At 42.4% G+C, this 22,170-nt stretch overlaps 1 protein-coding gene across 2 annotated transcripts in view; it reads left to right on the plus strand.

The window, feature by feature from the left end:
- PTPN14 (protein tyrosine phosphatase non-receptor type 14) overlaps positions 1–22,170 on the plus strand; it is a 205,382-nt gene that overhangs the window by 157,403 nt on the left and 25,809 nt on the right. For both annotated transcript variants that reach the window (XM_007988457.3, XM_007988458.3), the window contains 7 exons: positions 2,491–2,578; positions 3,718–3,800; positions 6,450–6,507; positions 10,538–10,616; positions 12,599–14,076; positions 19,262–19,405; positions 20,925–21,143. In XM_007988457.3, coding sequence (XP_007986648.2) covers positions 2,491–2,578; positions 3,718–3,800; positions 6,450–6,507; positions 10,538–10,616; positions 12,599–14,076; positions 19,262–19,405; positions 20,925–21,143 — 2,149 coding nt within the window. The remainder of the gene's footprint in view (positions 1–2,490; positions 2,579–3,717; positions 3,801–6,449; positions 6,508–10,537; positions 10,617–12,598; positions 14,077–19,261; positions 19,406–20,924; positions 21,144–22,170) is intronic.

Genomic DNA, 22,170 nt, shown 5'->3' on the forward strand with positions numbered 1-22,170 from the left:
TTGGTACTTTTAATTATTTTGACACTTCAGTCCTCTTTTCCATTTATCAGGAATGGTACCAGTGTAGAGATGCAGCCATCTCCTCCTGCATTTCACATCAATATGCTTGCTTTGTGTTGGTGCTCATAGATTTTATCATAATGCCAACGATCTGATAAACTGTGTTCTAGCTTTCATTTACAAGGGCAACATGGCCCATGATTGGAAGAACAGCTTTCTTGTATGTGTGTCTGATAGGCGGATCTGTGTATCCAGGGCACACTATCAAAGATAGCTTTTGGAGGCAAGCATAGCCCACCTTCTGGAAGTGACTCTTAACTGGCCATGTACTCTCTGGATCAGCAACTACAGTAGGGCCATTTTGAGACAATTTTCTAACCAGAAGCTTCCTGATAGGCTTTTATTTTCCTAGATCCGCACTCTGTCATTGTTTCTATGATATTCTCTTGCCCTCTAAATAGAGACATTATTGAAGCAGGAATGACAAGAGAGATCTTTCAGGCTATAGAATAAACTTTTTGACTTTTGGACTTAGTGTCAGCTCCATATATCTGCCACAAAGTATACATTAATTGAGGAAAATATGTAAATATGTGCAGAGTTGTAACTAAATTTTTATATCCATTCAAAGCTATCCAGGCATTGTGTCCTACGAGTTCTCCATAGTTAAAATGATGTTTCAGTTTCTCTTTGAACCTACAGCACAGCAGATAAGTACACAAGTCTTGCACACCAGCTGTTGAAGTGAAAGAGAAGAAAATTGCAATTTGGAAATTTCATGAGCATAAGCCACTCACAGGTTATGCTTAGTTTCCTTAGAAACTGTTTCCGGCCCTTTTCATTTATCTTGAAACCACGACGAGATGAGAATTCACATCTACTATAGCGTCGTGTTAATTATACCACTAGATGAAGTCATGTGGTGGGGCTCCAAGTGTATCTAGGATTTCAGCAGTTGATTTGAAGGAATGAAGCCAGACGAAACCAAATATCTCTTATCTCTAGAGACCTTCACTAAGGAGCATGTAGCTGTGAGTCCACGTAGATGTAATCTGATAGAACTGTAGGTTGCGAAGCAAGCTGGGTGCAGCACTTGTAGAGAGTATTGCCCCAGCAGAGGCACCTGAAAACATTTGGTACTGGTATAAGGGAATGATGACTGAAGGAAAGGCTGGAAACCCCAGGTAAAGAACTCATCCATCCCTGACATACAGAGTAAACTTATTAAGTCAGGTACTTAGTTGTGTCTATATTGCCTCATTTTTAAAGTAGGAGCAAAAATAGCTGCCATAGAGATTTGATGTAAGAATCGGACTCTATACAGCTGAGAGGCAATATTATTGCTTTTTATTCTTCTAGCAAACATTTATTGAGTGCTGTGTGCCAGGTACTCGATTCAGTGCTTAGAACACAGAAACGAAGAAGGCAGAATCCCTGCATTGGGTATGGGGCCTGTGGTCTACTTGGTCTCATTAGAGATCTCATCACAGAAGTAAAAATTATAATGCAATGTGGTGACTGGTAGGGGACTGCAGCAGGCTCTTCTCCTCACGTGTGGGTAGGGGGGCTATGAGGAAGGGATTCCTAGAGAAGGTGACTCCCAGAGCTGAGTCTCAAAGTTATTATCCAAACAGAGGATGGTAGAAGTATTAATGAGCAGATGCATCATATGCGTGAAAAAGCGGTGGCAAGGAATTATAGGTTGGGGCACCAGGTGAAGGGTAGGTAGTGGTTAAAGATGGTTAGAAATTGGTTCCAACTAGGGTGGGAAGCAGTAGCTTATCTTTCCTCATCTGGTGCTTGTTTTGGTATATCTCATTTTAGATAAGGTCTCCATGAAGACAGGGAAGGAAACTGTGTGTGTGTGTGTGTGTGTGTGTGTGTGTGTGTGTGTATGTGTATGTTCCCAAAAGTGTAGGCACATTAAACAGACAATTAATGTATACTTAGTGGCCGGCATATGGAGCTGACACTAAGTCCAAAAGTTTATTCTGTAGCCTGAAAGATCCCTCTTGTCATTCCTGCTTCAATAGGCATTTTTTCTTAGGTGGCATCATGAATCTGTAGTGCATATTGCAATACAGAATATGTGGATTCTTCTGTTTAGGTTCCTGGAAACACAGGAGGTTTTAATAATATATGCTCCTCCATCATTAAAAAGTGGTGGTCATGGGAAATATTTTGTCCCTTTGGAAATGTGAAAAAAGTGGGAGAGGGGGAAGCAAAAGTCCCTTGCAGATTTTCCTCATTGCTAGTCACAAAGAAAACTATAATTTATAAATAGCAATATCTAGACATATGTTATGTAGAATTTTTAGCTATTTGAATGGATACGTGCTGCATTTTCTTTTATCCTTTGCAAGAACATTTCACTTAAAAAATAGTTAAATCATAATTTGTAAAAATGAGACTCGATAGCAGCAAACAGCCCTCCTCTGCTGTATCGTAAATGCCTGGAACATCTTTCACAGTGACATTTCTTTTGACCAGGTGGAATGACATGGGGAATATCACTCATAACAAGTCGACCATTCTAGTGGAGCTCATCAACAAAGAAGAGACTGCCCTCTTTCACACAGTAAGCAAAAGAGACAAACAGAGGCAGGGTCTGACAAGACACTGGCTTTTGGACTTTTCAACTCCTCATGTCCTTTCCTTGCTGTCCCTATCTTGAAATAGTAAATATTCTCTTGAAGAGATGCTTTCTAATACTTGGTCAATGCTATCATTACTCATTCCAGGATAGTGGTGATGAAATACCCATGTTTAAAATACCAGGTTTCCGGCCAAGCAAAGTGGCTCATGCCTGTAATCCCAGTACTTTGGGAGGCCGAGGCCGGTGGATCACTTGAGGTCAGGAGTTCGAGACCAGCCTGGCCAATATGGCAAAACCCCATCTCTACTAAAAATACAAAAATTACCCGAGCATGGTAGCAGGCGCCTGTAGTCCCAGCTACCCAGGAGGCTGAGGCAGAAGAATCGCTTGAACCCGGGAGGCAGAGGTTGCAATAAGCTGAGATCGTGCCACTGCACTCCAGCCTGGACAACAGAGCTAGACTCCGTCTCAAAAAATAAAATAATAAAATAAAATAAAATACAGGGTTTCCAAGCTGACTTTTGACTCTAGGACTCTGGTCCCTCTACCTGCCTTATGTGTGATGGATCACATTGTCTGGCATGCCGCCTTCCTCAGCACTCTAGTTACAGCCCTCATCTCGTGACCCCTGATTCTTCTATTGCATTCCATTTGCTTTTGCTGGTGGACCTGAGTTTTCTTTCCCATCGTAGCCCAAGCTTAATCTGAAGTAAGCTAAGCGACTGACCTTCTGTTAAGTGCCTCCTCAAGAGCCAAGACATCTCACTGCCTCCTATTTAATGAAGTCTGGTGTTTATTCTGTGCTGTGCCTTGATTCAGTTATTTATTTTGAAAGCGCTTGGTCGGGAATTACGTAAAGACATGCCGGTTCATCAGTGTAACCCCAGCACTTTGGACATAGGGATTCCTTGGCAGATAGCATGTTCTGCCACTCCTTGGTAGGCTTTGTAGGCATGGCTGCTGCTGAAATTCAGCAGGCTGGTTTACTTTGCTGGCCCATGTATTATTTTGTGCTTGAGATGAAGGTTGGAAGGGATGTGTCCCTCCTCAGAAGAATCTTAATGAAATGTATAACTAATTCAACTAATGTTTATTTTTTTCTCTGTCTCTTCTTTTCCAAGGATGATATTGAAAATGCCAAGTATATTTCTCGGTTGTTTGCCACACGACACAAGTTTTACAAACAAAACAAAATCTGCACTGAGTAAGTAAACATTTAGTCCCCCCCTCAACTGGATGGCTTTATCAGACTAAATTAATGTCTTTTTGGGGTGCTGTAGGTTGCTTTTCCTATTCACTCTTTTTCCTTGTTCCTTGCAGAAGCTAAAGAAGTAAGCTAAAGCCAGGGCAGGAATGAAAACGTTAATGATGAAGACTGTCTAGTGTAGTGCATATGCCCAGAGAGAGAATAATTCACAAATTGACTGTGAATGCTTGGCTGCCTGGATGGGGTGGCCCGCATTAGCGCCTTTCCAACCCTCTGCTAGGAGTTTGGAGAAGCAGAGCAGTTCCCAATTTGCCAGGGTGCCCCTTCGTGTCAGACGCGGAGTGTGTTCAGAAGTGGGTAACAGAGTGACGAGCTAGCTTGAAAGAGAAGACGCTCCTGTCATCCTCAGCCCCGTGTCGCTTGCACAGTTGGCTAACCCTGCGCGTTCTCCTGGGTCATGTCATCTGACTGTAAATGAGAGGCCAGGGTAATTAGAGGAAGATGTGGAAGACACTCATAGGTGTCACAAATCCGTGTGTATTTTTTTAATTTAATTTGGAAATAAAGATGATAAAGAGGCGTGTGATGAGGGCACTTAAATGCGACCTGACCTCAGATGGAGCGTGCTGGGGCTCACTCTATCGTTGTCTTTTTCTTGGTTACCTTCAAAAGACGTTCCTCAGCCGAATACATTCAGCGGTTTGGGCGCCCAATGTGTTTAATTTTGTTTCAAAGAGCGTCAGGGTTATAAATGCAAGAGAAGAACTGCTTTTCCACTCCCACAGTGGACACATCCGAGAGTATGTAGAGTATTGTCCTAGAGCAGTTCCTGCTGAAGAATGCGGCCGCTTTATAGCTGGAGCGCCAGGTCATGGCAGACTTTTTTCTCCACACCGCGGAGGCTCTTTCAAGCCAGTTACTGCAATTGGTCACTGTCGGGGTCTGAAAGTATGTCTGATAGTATTAGGCCTACCCGCTTGGTTTGCAAATGTAAATCAGAAGAAGGCCTGATCGGGGAGTGGCAAGTGAAGCGGCTATACGTTTCTTCTAGACACATTCTCCCACGTGCCCCACCACACCGTTCTCTTGAGCAGGTTCCTGATAGGTCACTTCTGTGTATTTCTACTCCGCTGTTGCCTTTGACTTCTCGGGGTATCTTTGACATGAACAAGAATGCTATCCTTGACTTCTCTAGGGTGAATTTAAAAACTGAGAACTGGATTTTACTCTTGTCTTCTGATTTAAGCACAGCTCAGCAAATGGTTTTACTATCAAATTTACGGAGTGCTTTTTTTTTTTTTTTTTTTTTTTTTTGGTGGTCTTTTCCTCCAGTATTAGTGAACATCACATATTAGTCTGAAAACTAAGAATAAATTCTGTTTCTCAATTCTGCTTCTGTAATAACCATTCCTTTCTTCCTAACCGAGTATAAGAGGTTCCTAACCTCTTACCTGATTAAAACCTGGGGCACACTCTCAAAATTATACACACGCGCACACACACACACACTCCCACTAAATTCCATATGCAGTTCAGCGTCCCAGCACGATGTTATGGCCTGGGGCATCCCTCTGGAGTTCTGTGAACTGGCATAATCTTAACAGCGTCCTTCTCCACGCACACACAGCAGCGTCCTTCTCCAGAGGGCGAGACTCTCTGACCTCTAAAAGATCGTTACTGATTTTTCTGCTCCTGCAGAGCTGCTGCTTGTCGTCTGGAGGTATAGCTCTGTTGAGTGGCTCCTCAATTTCTTGATATAGGGAGAAAAATTAGGGGGCAGTATATATAACATAGGTCTGATAATATTGTATTATGTAGCCAGTCGTTTAAAAATCCACCATTGCTATATTGCCTCCATCATTTCATAAAATATATTTTATCACCAAAAAAGTAGGAAGGATGAAATCTCAGAATAAGGAGAGTCCTTTGAATTGAAGAACTTACCCTAATAAAAACCTGTACAAGTCCTGGTTTGTTTGTTTGTTTGTTTTATGGTAGCACTGAGAATGAGGGAAAATATTATGGCATTTAGGACCCATGGCTTAAAGGCATCTTTGATTTCAACTCTCAAGAATTTGCTAATACTTCCAATTCATTTTTTAATCTCTACATTAAAAAATATGTTGATTCTTAGTCTGGAAAATATCTGATCAGATAAATGTTTATAAAATGTATTATCTTAATAAAAAGTACCTTTTATATGGTCACACTGAAAATATTGTATCTATTTTGTATTTTCATTTGATTGGAAGCATTTTAAAAATATTTTTCCTTGCATTTTTTAAAAAAATTATGAAGGATTTTACATATATACAACAGTAGAAAGAGTACAATTTTTAAAAATCCATGTAATGTGATATTTTTCAGTCTTGCTTATTTCCCTCAGTCTTTCTATAGAAATAAGCCTCCATTTGTTTAATATTACTTTGTAAAACTTGTTCTAAAAGTATCCTATCTGAACATTTTGAAAATAGAGAAAAAGGAAAGCAAGATTGTTCTTAGTGTTACCACCGGAAATAAGCCATGTTTATGTCTTGATGTAACGATTACGAATCTTGTTGATTTACTTCCTCTCTCTCCCTTGTCTGTCTGGTCTTTTTATATCAATAATAATAACCATTCTCATTTTTTCACCTCTTCATGTAGACAGTCAAATTCTCCACCCCCCATTAGACGCCAGCCCACCTGGAGCCGGTCCTCTCTGGTATGTATAGAAGCTGCAGTGATCAAGTAATCTGACTGTTGAGCATTCTTTGTTGTTAATTTGAGGCAGGGGGATGATGAGGGCATCATGAGGAGGTGAAATTTTGTGAGAACACAGAGGCATCATTCTGTCAAGCAGGTGCGATGCACACCCATTTTGTCCCCCTTGAATCCATCCATGCCCACCACTACTCTTATGTGTGGCTGAGGCTGAGGGTTTACCCTGAGAGTAGGTCTTATTCCAGGCCTGTGGGACCATGTTCCATCAGCATACAGCCCATGGTGTGTTTTCATCCCATTGCTTATCTGTTCTGGTTGTTGTGTGAAGATACATCTTCAGTTATGAGCTCCACAGATTCTTTTGTGTTCACTGCCATAGAGAGAGCTTAATAAACTAGTGAGAAAATGCCTTCTAAATGAGCAAAAACTGAATGGATCTGGTTGATGGTCTCAGGCAGAGTATCTGATGGGGAAAATCGATTGCATAGTTCCTAATTTTAGGCCTGTTAAAAAAAATCAGATTTCCAAAGCACTTCCGTAATTTTAGGCTTTAATTAGCCAGCAGAGTTTGAATTGATCTAGCTTTAGCCGCTGCTTTTTTGTTTGTTTTAAGTTGCTCTCCTCATCATGTGAATAAGGAAACAATTAATTTCAGTGCATGTGTTCTGTCTTAGGCTGTGTTTTGAGGATTACTCAAGGATAACAGATGTTAAGAATTGGTTTCCTTTAATGTTTTCTGCTTGTTTTAACTCACAATTCTTTTATTTTAGGTTATGATTTTTTACACAAAATCAAAATAAACATATGACCTTTGAACTTCTCTAGATCAACAATTCCTTCAAGTTGATAGAATGCAATTGAGTTTTTCTTCATATTCAATGTATACATTATAGCATGTCTTTAACTTGTCTTTTGAAGGGAACGTTTTGAGAAAAAATTATTTTCTGGAAAATGCTTAGATGTGGACTCTTTGAATTCTTGAGTTGAGCCATTATAACATCGCAGTAATTCCTGAGTGCCTGTGAGAATATTATTTCTCTCAATATTATGCACAATACCTCACATGTGGTCCTGGGCCCTGGAGATCTAAGAGATACCTTGGGCTTTCCCTGAGTACCAATAGATTTGTTCATGGCACTGATTTCTTTATTCTTCTCCTTTATGAATGTTATCTTCCTTTTCCCTTCTTTAGAGTATAGATGTCTTTATTAGCAAAATAATTTTTCATTTACACCCTTGAAACCCTATGGGAGGCAAAGTGTTTTAAAGCTCTCTTGTGATCTTATCTTGTCCTCATATCCAGAGAGGATGCAGAGGCTTACCTGTTTTATTCAGATGAAGACAGTTTATAGGAAGTCTGATCCAATTAATGGCTTCCCTCTTTCTCCTGTCCTTTAGGCTTAAACCATTACACCAAGAGTTTCTTACAATGAGTGAGTAAGACCAGATAACATTGTCTCTTGGCTTCCTTGCTGATAACCAGAACTTCTCATTGCTGTTTTTCACCTGCCCTCTTCTGTCTATATTTTGGCATCAAATTTGTTTCTCTATTAGCAGGTCTGGAAAGAAATGGAATAATGAATTAGAATATATAAAGAGATGCAATAAATAATAAAATCCTGAAATGATGTTTGAGGGATTAGCTATTATTGTCCTTTGACAATGCTGTTTGTGAACTGGCGTAAGTCTGCTCATTTATGCCAGTTCATAAACCGTAACTTACTTATTAGATTTTTTTAAATAAGGCAAGTAAAGACAGTAAACCCACTTTGCCTTGCGGTGTATTTCTATTCCCTTGTACAAATCCCTCCCCACTATGTTTTTCTTTAAAGCCTGAAAATGGTTGTGCTACCATGGAAAACTTGAGTTGAATTATGTATTGCCAAGAAAAGGAAAAATATTTTTAAATTGCAACTCAAAAATCAGCCAAAGGGAGACTTGGGAATATGGCCCTTTTTCTTTGGTAGCCCAAACTGCTTTCTTAGATTGATTTTAGTTCTTCATTTCTTCTGTCTTGATTCCTTTTAATTCTTGGATCCCTTTTTTTATTGCCACTTTGAAGATCAAGCATTGTTTGTGTCAGAGAAAATGATAGGTAAGTTAGTCACCCAGCTTCAAGCTCTTGGCCAGTATGTTTCTTCCATTGAGGGATGCTGAGAAAGTGTGACCCCTGCTGGATTTGGGTTTCTTGGTTTGATCTCAGATTCTTCTCTCAAAATAGTAACCTTTAAAATCTATAAGGCTAATAGAAATATAAGAGATTGGCTGGGCACAGTGGCTCACACGTGTAATCCTAGCACTTTGGGAGGCCAAGGCGGGTGGATCACCTGAGGTCAAGAGTTCAAGAACAGCCTGGCCAACATGGTGAAACCCCGTCTCTACTAAAAATACAAAAACTAGCCAGGCGTGGTGGTGCAGCGCCTGTGATCCCAGCTACTAGGGAGGCTGAGGCATGAGAATCTCTTGAACCCAGGAGGCAGAGGTTGCAGTAAGCCAAGATTGTGCCACTGCACTCCAGCCTAGGCAACAGAGTGAGACAATGTCTCAGAAAAAAGAAATATAAGATATTATTCTGTTTGGTGGCTTACAAGCTTAAGGGTTTTGAAGATTTTTTCCCCTGTAAATCAAAACTCTTCAAACAAATTCTTACCTGGAACCTCAATACATAAATAAAATGGATAATACTTGAGGTAGGGGAGGGAAGAGCTTGATTTGACTGACAGGAAACTGAGACCGACTGAAGTTAAATGGCTTGCTCTAGATTACATTAGTGCATAACCGTCGTTCCTTTGTTGGCTCACCAAATATTGTGCTTTTTGTTTTGTTTTGTTTTGTTTCTCTGAAAACTTGTCCCTCTTCCGCAGCATGAAGTTATTCAAGTTCAGTCTAAATAGCCATCTTTAAGAGACTGTGGAAAAGATTCTGCACTGCAGTGGCAGGTAGACAGGGCCCTTTCCACACTTGGTTCTGCAATGGGGAAGGTCAGCAAGTGGTCTGGAGAGCTATACACTCATTGTTGTGGGCCACATTTGAGATATTTAAATAGATTCACCCTGGGCTCAGCTTAACACTAACCCTGTTCCTATTGAAGGTTGATGTGGAGCTGTGAACTGGGGTCTGAGGCACAGCTCTGCTGATGTGTAGGAGCTTGTGAATGGAATTTTGAGAACAAAACAGGTGTCCCTCTTATTCTCATTTCTGAGATGGGTTATAATAATTTACTTTCTCTTTCTTTCTTCCTTTCTTTTTCTTTCCTTTGTTTCTTTTCCTTTTTTTTTTTTAGATGGAGGCTCGCTCTGTCGCCAGGCTGGAGTGCAGTGGCATGATCTTGGCTTACTGCAACCTCCGCCTCCCAGGCTCAACGACTCTCACACCTCAGCCTCCCAAGTAGCTGGGACTACAGGTGCACGCCGCCATGCCCAGATAATTTTTTTTTTTTTCTTGGAGACGAAGTCTCAATCTGTTGCCCAAGCTGAAGTGCAGTGGTGCAATCGCAGCTCACTGCAACTTCCACCTCCCGGGTTCAAGTGATTCTCCTGCCTCAGCCTCGCGAGTAGCTCGGACTACAAGCATGTGCCACTATGCCTGGCTAATTTTTGTATTTTTAATAGAAATGGCATTTCACTGTGTTGCCCAGGCTGGTCTTGAACTCCTGAGCTCAGTCAGTCTGCCTGCCTTGAATAATTTACTTTTTCTAAGTTATTCTTGTGAAAGAAGGCATAGAGAACTTTGCAAGTATATTAGAACATGTATAGTAAATGGTTACATTTAGTCTTTGATGGTAACCTCTTTCTCTTTCTGATCTTGAACCAACTTCATTTCTCCCTTACCATTTCTCCAGTTCCAAACTTAGTGATGAGATGGGAGTGCAGATGGGTAGAAGAAGGTTGAGTCAAAGGGGTGGCAGGGACAGCGGCTGCCACGAGCCTCCCTGACGACGTGGCGGGACTGCCGTGTGCCCGGGCCGGCTGTGTGAGTCATCGGCCGTGTCTGCCCAGGCCTCCCCACCTCCTCTATGTTCTCTGTTTCAGCCCAGGCAGCAGCCGTACATCCTGCCTCCCGTTCACGTCCAGTGTGGTGAGCACTACTCGGAAACGCACACCTCGCAAGGTAACTCTGGCTTGCCGTTCTCTCTTCTTAAGACAAAAAGTTGAATACCAGTAAGCAGTAAAGAAGCCTTTTAAAAAAAGATGACAGGGATGCTTTCTTTTTAACTTTGTCCTCATCTGAATGACAGTAGCTAACAGCTTCAATTTGTGGATGGCCTAGACTATCAGTTACCTCTGATCAAAAAATTTCCCCAGTATTGGCTGCTCAGGGAGTCCGGGCCAAGGCAGCAAGCAAGTCCTTTTCTCCTCCCTTTCCTAAGGGAGCTTAGAGAAGAGAGTTTGACAGCTCAGCCCAAGTGAATGCACTTCCCCTTCATTGCCAGTATCAGAAAACTCGTGGCAGTCACTCAGGTTTTCATGGTGACATAGAACATGGGCATGCAGAATAATTGGAAGAAATAAACAAAGTCAGCCTTTTCTTTTAGCTGTTTTTCTCATCTCTTTCTCCAGCCCCTTTCTTGGTACACTTGCTTTTTTCTTCTCAGAGTAAGGTAAATCTGTTCTATTCCTCTCTTTCTCCCAAAACATCTCCCATGCAAAATGTGTGAAAAAGCTTCTTTTAGTAATGACTTGATGATAACAGCTAACATTCATAGAGCAATTGTGGTATTGCTGTAAGTACTTGCTATAGATTGTCTCATGTAATCCTTAAAATAAACCTGTAGTTACTATTATTGTTTCTATTTTACAGTTATAGAAATTGGAATACAGAGAGATTAATGATGGAACTTAGATATGAAAATCGGTAACTTGTAATCATTATGCTAACTGCATTTCAAAAAGAGAGATGGTAGAAAACCTTGGATGTTGGAAATGTAGTAAATGGATAATTAGTTTCTATGTTATCAACTCCTAGCCATTTTGAATCCTCTGCTGTCTGAAAGTGTGAGCATGAAAACCAAGACAGTCAAGACTATTTAATTTAATAAAAATAGTACTTTTTATAAGGAGACTAGCAAAGTTACCACATTTCTATGGGAAGGCACCAAACCCCATGGGAGGCGGATAAATTGCGGCACATTTGTCTCTGTGTCCCCCTGTTTTTTCTGCCTGTCTTATCTGATCAGATCTCTTTACACACTCCTCCTCTTCAGACAGTTGAATGTCTTCAGTCACCTTTTCTGTTTTTCACCTTCTCTGATTTTATGCTTATCTGTTTTGCTCATGTTTAAATCTGTAGTGTGAAAAAATGAATATATCTTGGCCACAGAAAGGCAAGGGGTTGCCTTCTTTGGAGGGGTGTGTGTGTGTGTAAGAGAACATCAGACACCTAGAATGGGCCTGATTTTAGAAATCTGCTTTTTCTCTCTTTAGGGACCTCTTTAAACTATAATTAGTTTTTACTTGAATTGACCTAAGTGATGAAACCAGATCTAGAGGGGATTTGGGAAATTACCGAAAAGAACTCTTGATTCTAATTTTGGCCTTTATTGCTGCTCAGGACGAACTAGCTGTGCTGACATCCTGGCTACATCATTTGTTTTGTGTCTTTAGAATGCCCAGCAGTCCCCTGGGTGGAGGGGCTTTTTCCACTGCCGTCAGGAAGAGCAGCTCTAAGTACTTAGTAATTGAAATCTATTGCCCTATTAAAGTTCTTGACTGTCTGGTCTAAATATTCAGTCCTATTGCTGAGCCCTGCACAAGAGGACAGGTCTCCCCAACTGGAGGGCGGTTCTTGGTGCCTGATTTTAAAGCTTATGGCAAAATTGAGAACTTCCCCAAGCGACACTTACTCCAAATGTGTGCATGCCTTCTTCCATTAGGTTCCCATTTTCTTTTCAGTATGTCTTAAGGTGTTCTTTCTGTATGTTGGCATTTCATCCAAGATGCTCTCCGTTATTCTGTAGAACATGTGGGTGGAGACCATGGGATTCCACTTTTTGTGACTTATTTAAATTAAAAGTCAGCTCATGAGTATGAGGATGTACTTTGTTGTGGCGGGATGGCTTGGAGGTTCACGTGCCTTTGTTTGACTTCTTGTAGACAGCATTTTTCATGGGAATGAAGAAGCCTTGTATTGCAACTCTCACAACAGCCTGGACTTAAATTATTTAAATGGCACCGTCACCAATGGCAGCGTGTGTAGCGTTCATAGCGTCAACTCCCTCAACTGCTCGCAAAGTTTCATCCAGGCCTCCCCTGTATCCTCCAACCTCAGTATCCCTGGGAGTGACATCATGCGGGCCGACTACATCCCGAGCCACCGGCACAGCGCGATCATCGTGCCCTCGTACAGGCCAACCCCCGATTATGAGACAGTCATGCGCCAGATGAAGAGGGGGATACTGCATACAGACAGCCAGAGCCAGTCTCTGAGAAACCTCAACATCATCAACACCCATGCCTATAACCAGCCAGAGGATCTGGTGTACAGCCAACCAGAGATGCGGGAGAGGCACCCCTACACTGTCCCTTATGGGCCACAGGGGGTGTATAGCAACAAACTTGTCAGTCCATCTGACCAGAGGAACCCAAAGAATAGTGTGGTACCAAGCAAGCCAGGGGCAAGCGCCATCTCGCACACGGTGAGCACCCCAGAGCTGGCCAACATGCAACTGCAGGGCAACCATAACTACAGCACGGCCCACATGCTCAAGAACTATCTCTTCAGGCCACCGCCCCCCTACCCACGGCCACGACCTGCCACCAGCACCCCAGACCTGGCCAGCCACCGCCACAAGTACGTCAGTGGCAGCAGCCCAGACCTGGTGACCCGGAAGGTGCAGCTCTCGGTAAAGACCTTCCAAGAGGATAGCTCTCCGGTGGTGCATCAGTCTCTCCAGGAGGTGAGTGAGCCTCTTACGGCCACCAAGCACCACGGCACGGTGAACAAGCGCCACAGCCTGGAGGTGATGAACAGCATGGTGCGGGGCATGGAGGCCATGACGCTCAAGTCACTCCACCTCCCCATGGCTCGCCGCAACACGCTCCGGGAGCAGGGACCGCCCGAGGAGGGGCCAGGCAGCCACGAGGTCCCCCAGCTCCCTCAGTATCACCACAAGAAGACCTTCTCTGATGCCACCATGCTGATCCACAGCAGCGAGAGCGAGGAGGAGGAGGAGGAGGCTCCAGAATCGGTGCCCCAGATCCCCGTGCTCCGGGAGAAGATGGAGTACAGCGCCCAGCTGCAGGCGGCCCTGGCCCGCATCCCCAACAAGCCCCCGCCTGAGTACCCCGGCCCAAGGAAGAGTGTGAGCAATGGGGCTCTGAGGCAGGACCAACCCGGCCTTCCTCCTGGCATGGCTAGAGCCAGGGTGCTGAGGCACGGGCCGGCCAAGGCCATCAGCGTGTCCCGGACCGACCCGCCGGCTGTCAACGGGACCTCTCTCGGCCCATCCATCTCGGAACCCGACCTGACAAGCGTGAAGGAGCGGGTCAAAAAAGAGCCTGTGAAGGAGAGACCTGTGTCTGAAATGTTTTCCCTGGAGGACAGCATTATAGAGAGAGAGATGATGATCAGGGTGAGTGTCCTCCTCTCCGGGGGCATTATTCCCAGTGTGAAAGCACATGCTTCAGGCACTGAGCAAGGGGCAAACCTTATGCAGGGAATGTGGTAGGTTTTTAAGCAGTCACTGAGCATTTAAACAGGTAGTATTTTATTACACAAAAGGTTGGGTTTTGCCCTTTCAAATAAATCTTCCATTCTCTTTCGTGACTTCTAACAGGTGTACTTGGTATGTTGTTGAGGCCAATGGCCTCAGCTAGTATTTTGCTGTTTATTCAAGGCTCAAACTTCCAATTGTGTGAGCTGCTATTACGGAAGCTCACCTTTCTGTGTCTTTCAGTGTTTTGTTTTCTTGAAGGAAAGCTGTCTGCCACCTCCATTTAGATATTAAAAGCAACATCCCTATACTGCCTTCTGTATAGATCCATAAGTCCAGACTCGCCAATATTGTCTTGATTGTGATATGTTAGCTTTATATTCAGATTTTCTTTCAATAGATGTTTCGCACAGATTCAAGAAAATTATAGCAATTAGATATATAACTCAGTAATTGGATAAATAATTATCCATTGAACTTATTCTATCAAAAATTCACCCACATGTATGTGAATACACACATACATATATATACATACATATTACCACTTGAAGATCCATCCTAGTATTAGACATGAATAGCTCTTCTTCATAATATGTACAGAGCCACGTATGGTGGGGGATACCTGTAGTCCCAGCTACTTGGGAGGCAGAGGTAGGAAGATCACTTGAAGCCAGGAGTATGAAGCCAGCCTGGACAATATAATGAGATCTCATCTCTACAGAAAAAAAAAGGAACCACAGGTATGATGGCAGGAGCCTGTAGTCCTAGCTAATCAGGAGGCTGAGGTGGGAGGATTGCTTGAGCCCAGGAGTTCAAGGCTTCAGTGACCTATGATTGTGCCACTGCACTCCAGTCTGGATGACAGGACTAGACCTCATTGCTTAAAAAAAAAAAAATTGTACAACTTGGGGAGACAGTTATGTTGTCAGAACAGGACTATGCAGGTACATATAGAACAATGAAGTGAATCTGTTCTTACTAGTGAGAAAATGTTTGGATTATTGCTACTTAAAAAAATCTTGGCTGGGCGCCGTGGCTCACGCTTATAATTCCAGCACTTTAGGAGGCTGAGGCAGGCAGATCATGAGGTCAGGAGTTCTAGACCAGCCTGACCAACATGGTGAAACTCCATCTCTACTAAAAATATAAAAATTAGCTGGACGTGGTGGCGCGCACCTGTAATCCCAGTTACTCAGGAGGCTGAGGCAGGAGAATCACTTGAACCCGTAAAGCGGAGGTTGCAGTGAGCCGAGATGGTGCCATTGCACTCCAGCCTGGATGACAGAGCAAGACCCCCTCTCAGAAAAAAAAAAAAAATCTCCATTGCTGCTTGCCATGAACATTTTCACTCGCTTAAAAAAAAACAATTAATTAGAACTAATCAAAGCCAGATTGACTTCTCTTCATTCACCACGGTTGTACCATATGGTAGCCAAGCCTAATTTTAGGAACTCTGAAACAGTTGTAACTTAAAATTTGCCTTGATGTAATCCATTTGGCCATCGTCATTTCAAGGTCTTCCTAACCCATCATTGGGATTCAACCTGAAAAGAACAATCAAGGCCCAGTGATTTAAGGAAGCCAAGTTCCTGGGGTCAGAAATTGAATCTATAGCAACCTTGTTACTTTTGGAAAACCTTAAGAACATTCTCAACCTCACAGCTTTGGCTAGCCCCACTAGAGTAGTGCTAAGAGATTTTTATACAGACATGACTGTTTGCAAACCTAGAAGGAAATTGTGCAAGGTGTACCTTTGCCTCTAGCAAAGAAAACCTTTGGCTTGGAATGGAAGAAATGTGTGGGTGGGTGCCGCTGGGAGAGAGTTTTCCCAACATGGAAGAAAGCAATTTATTGGTAGAAAATAATTTTTCAATACTTCTTCCGCACCACTTAAAAGCAACATTAGCATCAAGAACCTCTCAGTCTAAGCATTTAATTTAGCTATTTCCCCTGCCAACTCGATACTTAATGATGTCCACATGGTCCCTTAACCTCATTTTGGTTGTATTCATCCTCTTCTCTTCTTACTCGTATTAAACAAATAGCCTGTAGCCAAAATCTTGGCAGGGTCTCCTCCTTATAGCTCCTTGCATTATCACAAAGGAACAAGGGGATTTTCACTATTGTTTTTTCTCCAGATGCTTTTCCATTCCATTCATGTAGGTAATAATGACTAGCAAATTGTAGCCATTAACCTTTAGTTCAAGAAAATAATTATCCCATTTCTACTTCATTTTCCCTGTTGATTTTTTTTTTTTTCCCAAATTTGCTACACTCAGGAGCTCAAGGACACCAGCAGACCTTAGAGGTGGATTAGGAGCTTCTTCAGTGAGCCAGGAGGCCAGGCAAGGTGGTGACAATGGCAGTGGCTCTGAGCCCAAGATGAGTCTCCACCTGTTTTGTTTTTAATGCAAAAACTCACCCCTTAGCCTAAGCAGCATCCCCACAGGTCAGATACTTCTCTGCTCTCCTCACTATGGGCAACTTTTGCCAGCTTGATGGGAATTCATGAGAGGTGATGGCCATTCTAAGGGCCCTCTTGATCAGAACACAATGAGAAACTTTTAGCAAAAGAAAACTCAGGGGCGGGGCGGAGTGTGCAGGTATGGTGAGAATTTGCCCTCTGGGCAGCTTTCCTGGACCTGCTTGTCTATTTGATGGATGGTTCAGCTGCTTTTGTAGCTCCTCATTCTGGCTCCTACTGCTTCCTTGAAGATACTTCCCTGCTTGTAGTCCCCTAGCCAGAAGTTGATGCACTGAGAAGAAAAGGCCAGATCAGAGCTTGTGAATTATTATTATTATTATTATTTTATCTCTGGTAGCAAGCTGATAGGGTGAGTGAGAAGGATCAAAGAGACATACTTTGATTTATCACTGAGTAATAATCCTTTCCCAATAAAGACAATTTAATTACTTTTTGTCTTAGACCCAGTTAGGGTCGCCTTGCAGTGCAGGTGGAAAGGAAGCAGGACTGCTGAGAGGAGCTCAGGTACCCATTTTCCAGAACTATTACCTTCTCAAAACTTTGGAGAGCAGTGAAAATAGATTCCCAAGTGAAAGAAGTGACAGAAATAAACAAAAAAGAAAAACTCTTTCTCCCCAAAACTAGCAGCAAGCAAACAAAGACCTAAACATTTTAATCCAGAATCTTCCCCCATGGGGTTTCCAAGAATTGACAGACCAGGGCCATTTGTAAGAATATTACATCTTTTGGCGGTAAGTCCTTGGGTACGGTAAAGCCAGAAAATCTGAGACAGGTCTCAGTTAATGTAGAAAGTTGATTCTGCCAAGGTTGAGGGTACACACCTGTGACACAGCCTCAGGAGGTCCTGATGACATATGCCCAAGGTGGTCGGGACATGGCTTGGTTTTATACATTTTAGGGAGACATGAGACATCAGTCAGTATTGGTTCTCTCTGGAAAGGCGGGACAACTTGAAGCAAAGGCAGGAAGACTTGAAGTAGGGAGGGGGCTTCCACGTCACAGGTAGGTGAGAGGCAAATGGTTGCATTCTTTTGTTTCTAATAAGCCTCTCCAAAGGAGTCAATCAGATATGCATTTATCTCAGTGAGCAGAGGGGAGACTTTGAATAGAATGGGAGGCAGGTTTGCCCAAGCAGTTCCCAGCTTGACTTTTCCTTTTAGCTTAGTGATTTGGGGCCCAAGATATTTTCCTTTCACAGTACTTTTCTCACTTTTTCTCCCAGTAACCTCCCCTGAGATACTCCTTTGGTTTGTCTGATGAGTCGGCCATCACCAGGACAGGCATCCTGTTGTCAGTGTCACTCACACAGGCTTCATTCTGATTGTAGGTGACATTATGGAAACACATGGAAGGGCGTAATGCAGTCCCCCCACCCGCAATTAGAATAATTCTTAACCCTGTGGGATGGCACCGTCAAGACCTCTTCCTGGGGAGTGAATTTATACATCATAGAATAAGGAAAAAAGTCTCTCAAGGCTTGAAAAGAAACCGGGGATTCAATGGCTCTTCATCTGTGGCAGTCAAATGAATCTGCAAATGGGTTGCCCTTCAGTGTGAATCAAAATCCTAAACCTTGCAAAACTCATCTGCTTCTGTGAGGAGTGCCTGTGTTCTTCCCTTAACTTCCAGGACACACTTAATTTTAGGAAAGGCCCTTTGTGGCTTGCTTGAAGTGAGCATAAAGAGCTTTTTCATACTTAGTCAGTTTCAAGGACCTGAGGAAGCACAGCAGGAGGCTAAAAACCAGCCCTGCCCAATCCAATTTCAATTTAGAGTTGAGGGTGGAGAGGATGGAAATCAAAAAGCCCCAAACCTGGGCCAGGTGTAAACATTGAAACCTTTCCCTAAGTGGTCTGCTCAGTTCTGGAGTCCATGTTCCCCCATAGCTCAGTGGCATGCAGTGATGTCCCACCATCTGTGTTGGCAGGCACAGTCTCTGTTATTGTGGGCCCTCTGGGTGAAGCCTGAAGGGTAAGGCCTGTGGATCATCTTAGATGACCCCAGCCTGGCTTCCGTGTTAGTGAGTTTGCTAAACCACATCAGCTTTCAATTCTGGGCATGACACCACCCTTAGGTACTCCAGGGACTAGAGATTAATTATAGAATTAACATCCTTAGGACAGAAGCTTAGGAAGATTTCTCTCTACAGTTTATGTGTGTGGATCTCTCAATCAACAACAAACTGTTTTACAAGTTTTGCTCCATTCCATCTGTGCAAAAGGTCCATCACTGTGATTGGATTAGATGATTCATATAACCCTGTTTCTCTTTTCCTCGTCTTGTCATCCTTATCTTTCTAAAGTGTATCGCACGTACCCTATTTTGTTTTCGTTTTGTTTTGCCCTATGGCAGGGTGTATTTTTAGGGAGTCTTTTTTCTTATTTATTGGTCTGTCTGGCTAAGGAGTTAATTAAGAATAAAAGCTCAGGAGTCCTGTAGGAACTGGCTTCCGGGGGCCCAGTGGGAATAGTGGGAAGGCTGTGTTTGAATTTGCCCTACTGATGGTGATTGTCTGCATTCCTTGGCTGGGGAGTTACAGATTTGAGGAGATTAAAACACATTCCAACATTCTGCTAGTATTATAAACAATGAGAACATGCCTTTTCTTGCCGCAAGAATCTAGAGAAGCAGAAGATGGCAGGCCTGGAGGCACAGAAGAGGCCGCTGATGTTGGCAGCGTTGAACGGGCTCTCGGTGGCTCGAGTCTCAGGGCGGGAAGAGAATCGAGTTGATGCCACCCGGGTTCCCATGGACGAGAGGGTAAGTGGCAGGCTTGTCAAATGTGATTCATTCTCTGTAGTCTGAGGATCCCAAAACACCCTCCTTCCTCGAATATGCCAGCACTGAGATTTGTGTGATGCATTATTTCTTCAATCTGAGATTAGGAAGATCAGGCATAACTGTGTTGCATTAAATCAGTCCCTTCCAGCATCTCCTGTTTCTCCATTCCGGTCTTCCTGCTTTGTCCGGTTGGCGGATCATTGGTTGCCTAAAACCAGCAGCCCCTAACATGCTGTATGACTTGGTCAAGTCACTTAGTTTCTTTGGGCCTGCTTCCTTTTTTGTAAAATGCACAAGTTAAACACTTGCGGTAGCTCTCAATTTCTATGATTTTTGTGAGCAATTGCCATTTCTTAGGAAGTGATTATTTTATCCAGTCATTTATTTTTATTTTTAATTTTTTAAAAACTTTTATTTTAGTTTTGGGGGCGCATGTGAAAGTTTATTACATAGGTAAACACGTGTCACAGGGGTTTGTTGTATCTATTATTTCATCATCCAGGTATTCAGCTCAGTACCCCATGGTTACCTTTTCTGTTCCTCTCCCCGCTTCCACCCTCCACCCTCAAGTAGGCCCCAGTGTCTGTTGTTTCCGTCTTTGTGTTCATAAATTCTTATCATTTAGCCCCCACTTATAAGTGAGAACATGCAGTATTTGGTTTTCTGTTTCTGCGTTAGCTTGCTAAGGAAAATAGCCTTCAGTTCCATCCATGTTTCCCGCAAAAGACATGACCTCGTATCCAGGCATTTATAGAGTTCTTTAAAAACGCTGTCCCCTCATATGACCATAAAATGAGGCTGATTTCTAATCATCTGGATAATGCATTGTGAAAACATGGGTTTTGAAAAGCAGAAAGCAGCTGCATGGTAGTGTTTTAGAGGTGAAGAAAGGTGTATCCTTAGTTCCTGAAGTTGCTGTCAGAAGGTTAATAAACAGGTTGTGTAAATGTAATAGAGTACTAATAACATTAGGGTGTTTGATTTCTGCCAGTATGTATCCAGAATTAGAATGTTTTTAAAGCCAGAAGGGACTTTAGAGGAATCATTTAACCCAATTAATACCATGTTATTGTAATTATTAGTTTGGCCAGGGAAGAGGTAAAAAGAGAGAGATTTAATCCTCAGAGCTATAGAACTGTGGACCCAGTGTCATCTTAAAAACAGCTACATAGGTGGAGAAAAGGATGTTTGGATAATTAAAATGAACAGTCTTTTTATCATTAGGACTTTAAACAGAGTTGTTAATAGCCAAAATATTGATTTTTGAATTTTAACTCTTACTAGTTCTTGCAGATTTGTTCTACTTATGAGTAAGAAGGAAATGGTTATTAGACAAGGGAAACAATCAATATGGTTGATAAGGAGACAAACCAAGTATTGATTGTACAACTTGAAATCTCTTATTAAAACAATCGCTAAATATTTAAAGAAATTTGGTTGTTTCATTGAGTTTTTGGATCAGATAATTTAGAGAGCTGAAGATCAATTTCTGTTGCAGTTCAGAACCCTGAAGAAGAAACTAGAAGAGGGAATGGTGTTCACAGAATATGAGCAAATTCCAAAGAAAAAGGCGAATGGCATTTTCAGCACAGCAGCTCTGCCAGAAAATGCCGAGCGCAGCCGAATCCGTGAAGTTGTCCCCTATGAGGAGAATCGAGTAGAGCTGATACCAACCAAAGAAAATAACACGGGATATATTAACGCCTCCCACATCAAGGTAGGAAGGCAAGCCTGTTAGAAGGTTTGTTAAAGATGGCTGGGTTAAAGGTAAAAATGCGGGGAGAAGAAAATGTGTGGGCTGCAGCTGTACCTTTTGGCTTGTCCCCAGACCCTCAGGGATTGTTTTTGAACTCCTGTGCTTTTCTTAGTCAGGTGGAAAGGCATATGGCTATCACTGCAGAGAGAAGGAAGTCTAGCAGCCTCAGGAAGAACCTCGGGTCAGGGATTTCTGAAGCTCAGTCATGACAGAGGCCTTAACTTTTCCTTCTCTCTGTGGGCTGTAACTCTGTCTATACTCACAGGAAAAACTGAAGATTATCCTTTTTGGTTTGTAATTAGCAGAGATGGAGACTTTGGAAGTTACAGGTATTGAGTTACTGACATTAAGGTGTTATGTTCAATAACAACAGAAACTGTTGTTTCTCCCTTATAATACTGCGGGTTATGCATTTTATAAAAGCACAAGTCCTATTATTGCATGGTATTTAGAAGAGTGGAGTAATTTTCACCTGCGCTCTAAAAGTGTGGTTAATATTGAATCTTGAAAGATGTGCCGCATTAGTCAATGAATTTGTGTTAGTAAGTTTTTGTTATTATTTCAAATACTTTAAACCTTTGTATGTCAGTATTACATAGTTTAGCACTTCTGCAGTTGAGTTATGGATACATGTGTACATGTAGTTAAATGTTTCTTAAATAGCTTACCTTCCTCAGAGTCCCTGTTAACAGAGGACACTTATTTAGAATGTCACCATTTGCTCTGAACTCTGAAGTGGGAGATTTGTTCATCTATTAATGTTAAAGCCATTGTTATAGGATGTTGTTAAATAATACAAGGTTCAATTAATAGTCCACTGTGATCAATAGCCTTAGAAACCTGTTTTCAGCCTTGTCTAGAATTATTTGCTTTCCTCATTGGACATTTCAACTATAGCAGAATTATTAACAGGTTTTATTGAGCCTCTAAAGGCTAGTTAGGTATCTAGTTTGTGTGTCAATTATAACTAGTTTTGATACAGAATGTA

Source organism: Chlorocebus sabaeus, chromosome 25, assembly GCF_047675955.1.
Source record: "Chlorocebus sabaeus isolate Y175 chromosome 25, mChlSab1.0.hap1, whole genome shotgun sequence".
In the NCBI taxonomy this organism is placed as follows: domain Eukaryota; kingdom Metazoa; phylum Chordata; class Mammalia; order Primates; family Cercopithecidae; genus Chlorocebus; species Chlorocebus sabaeus.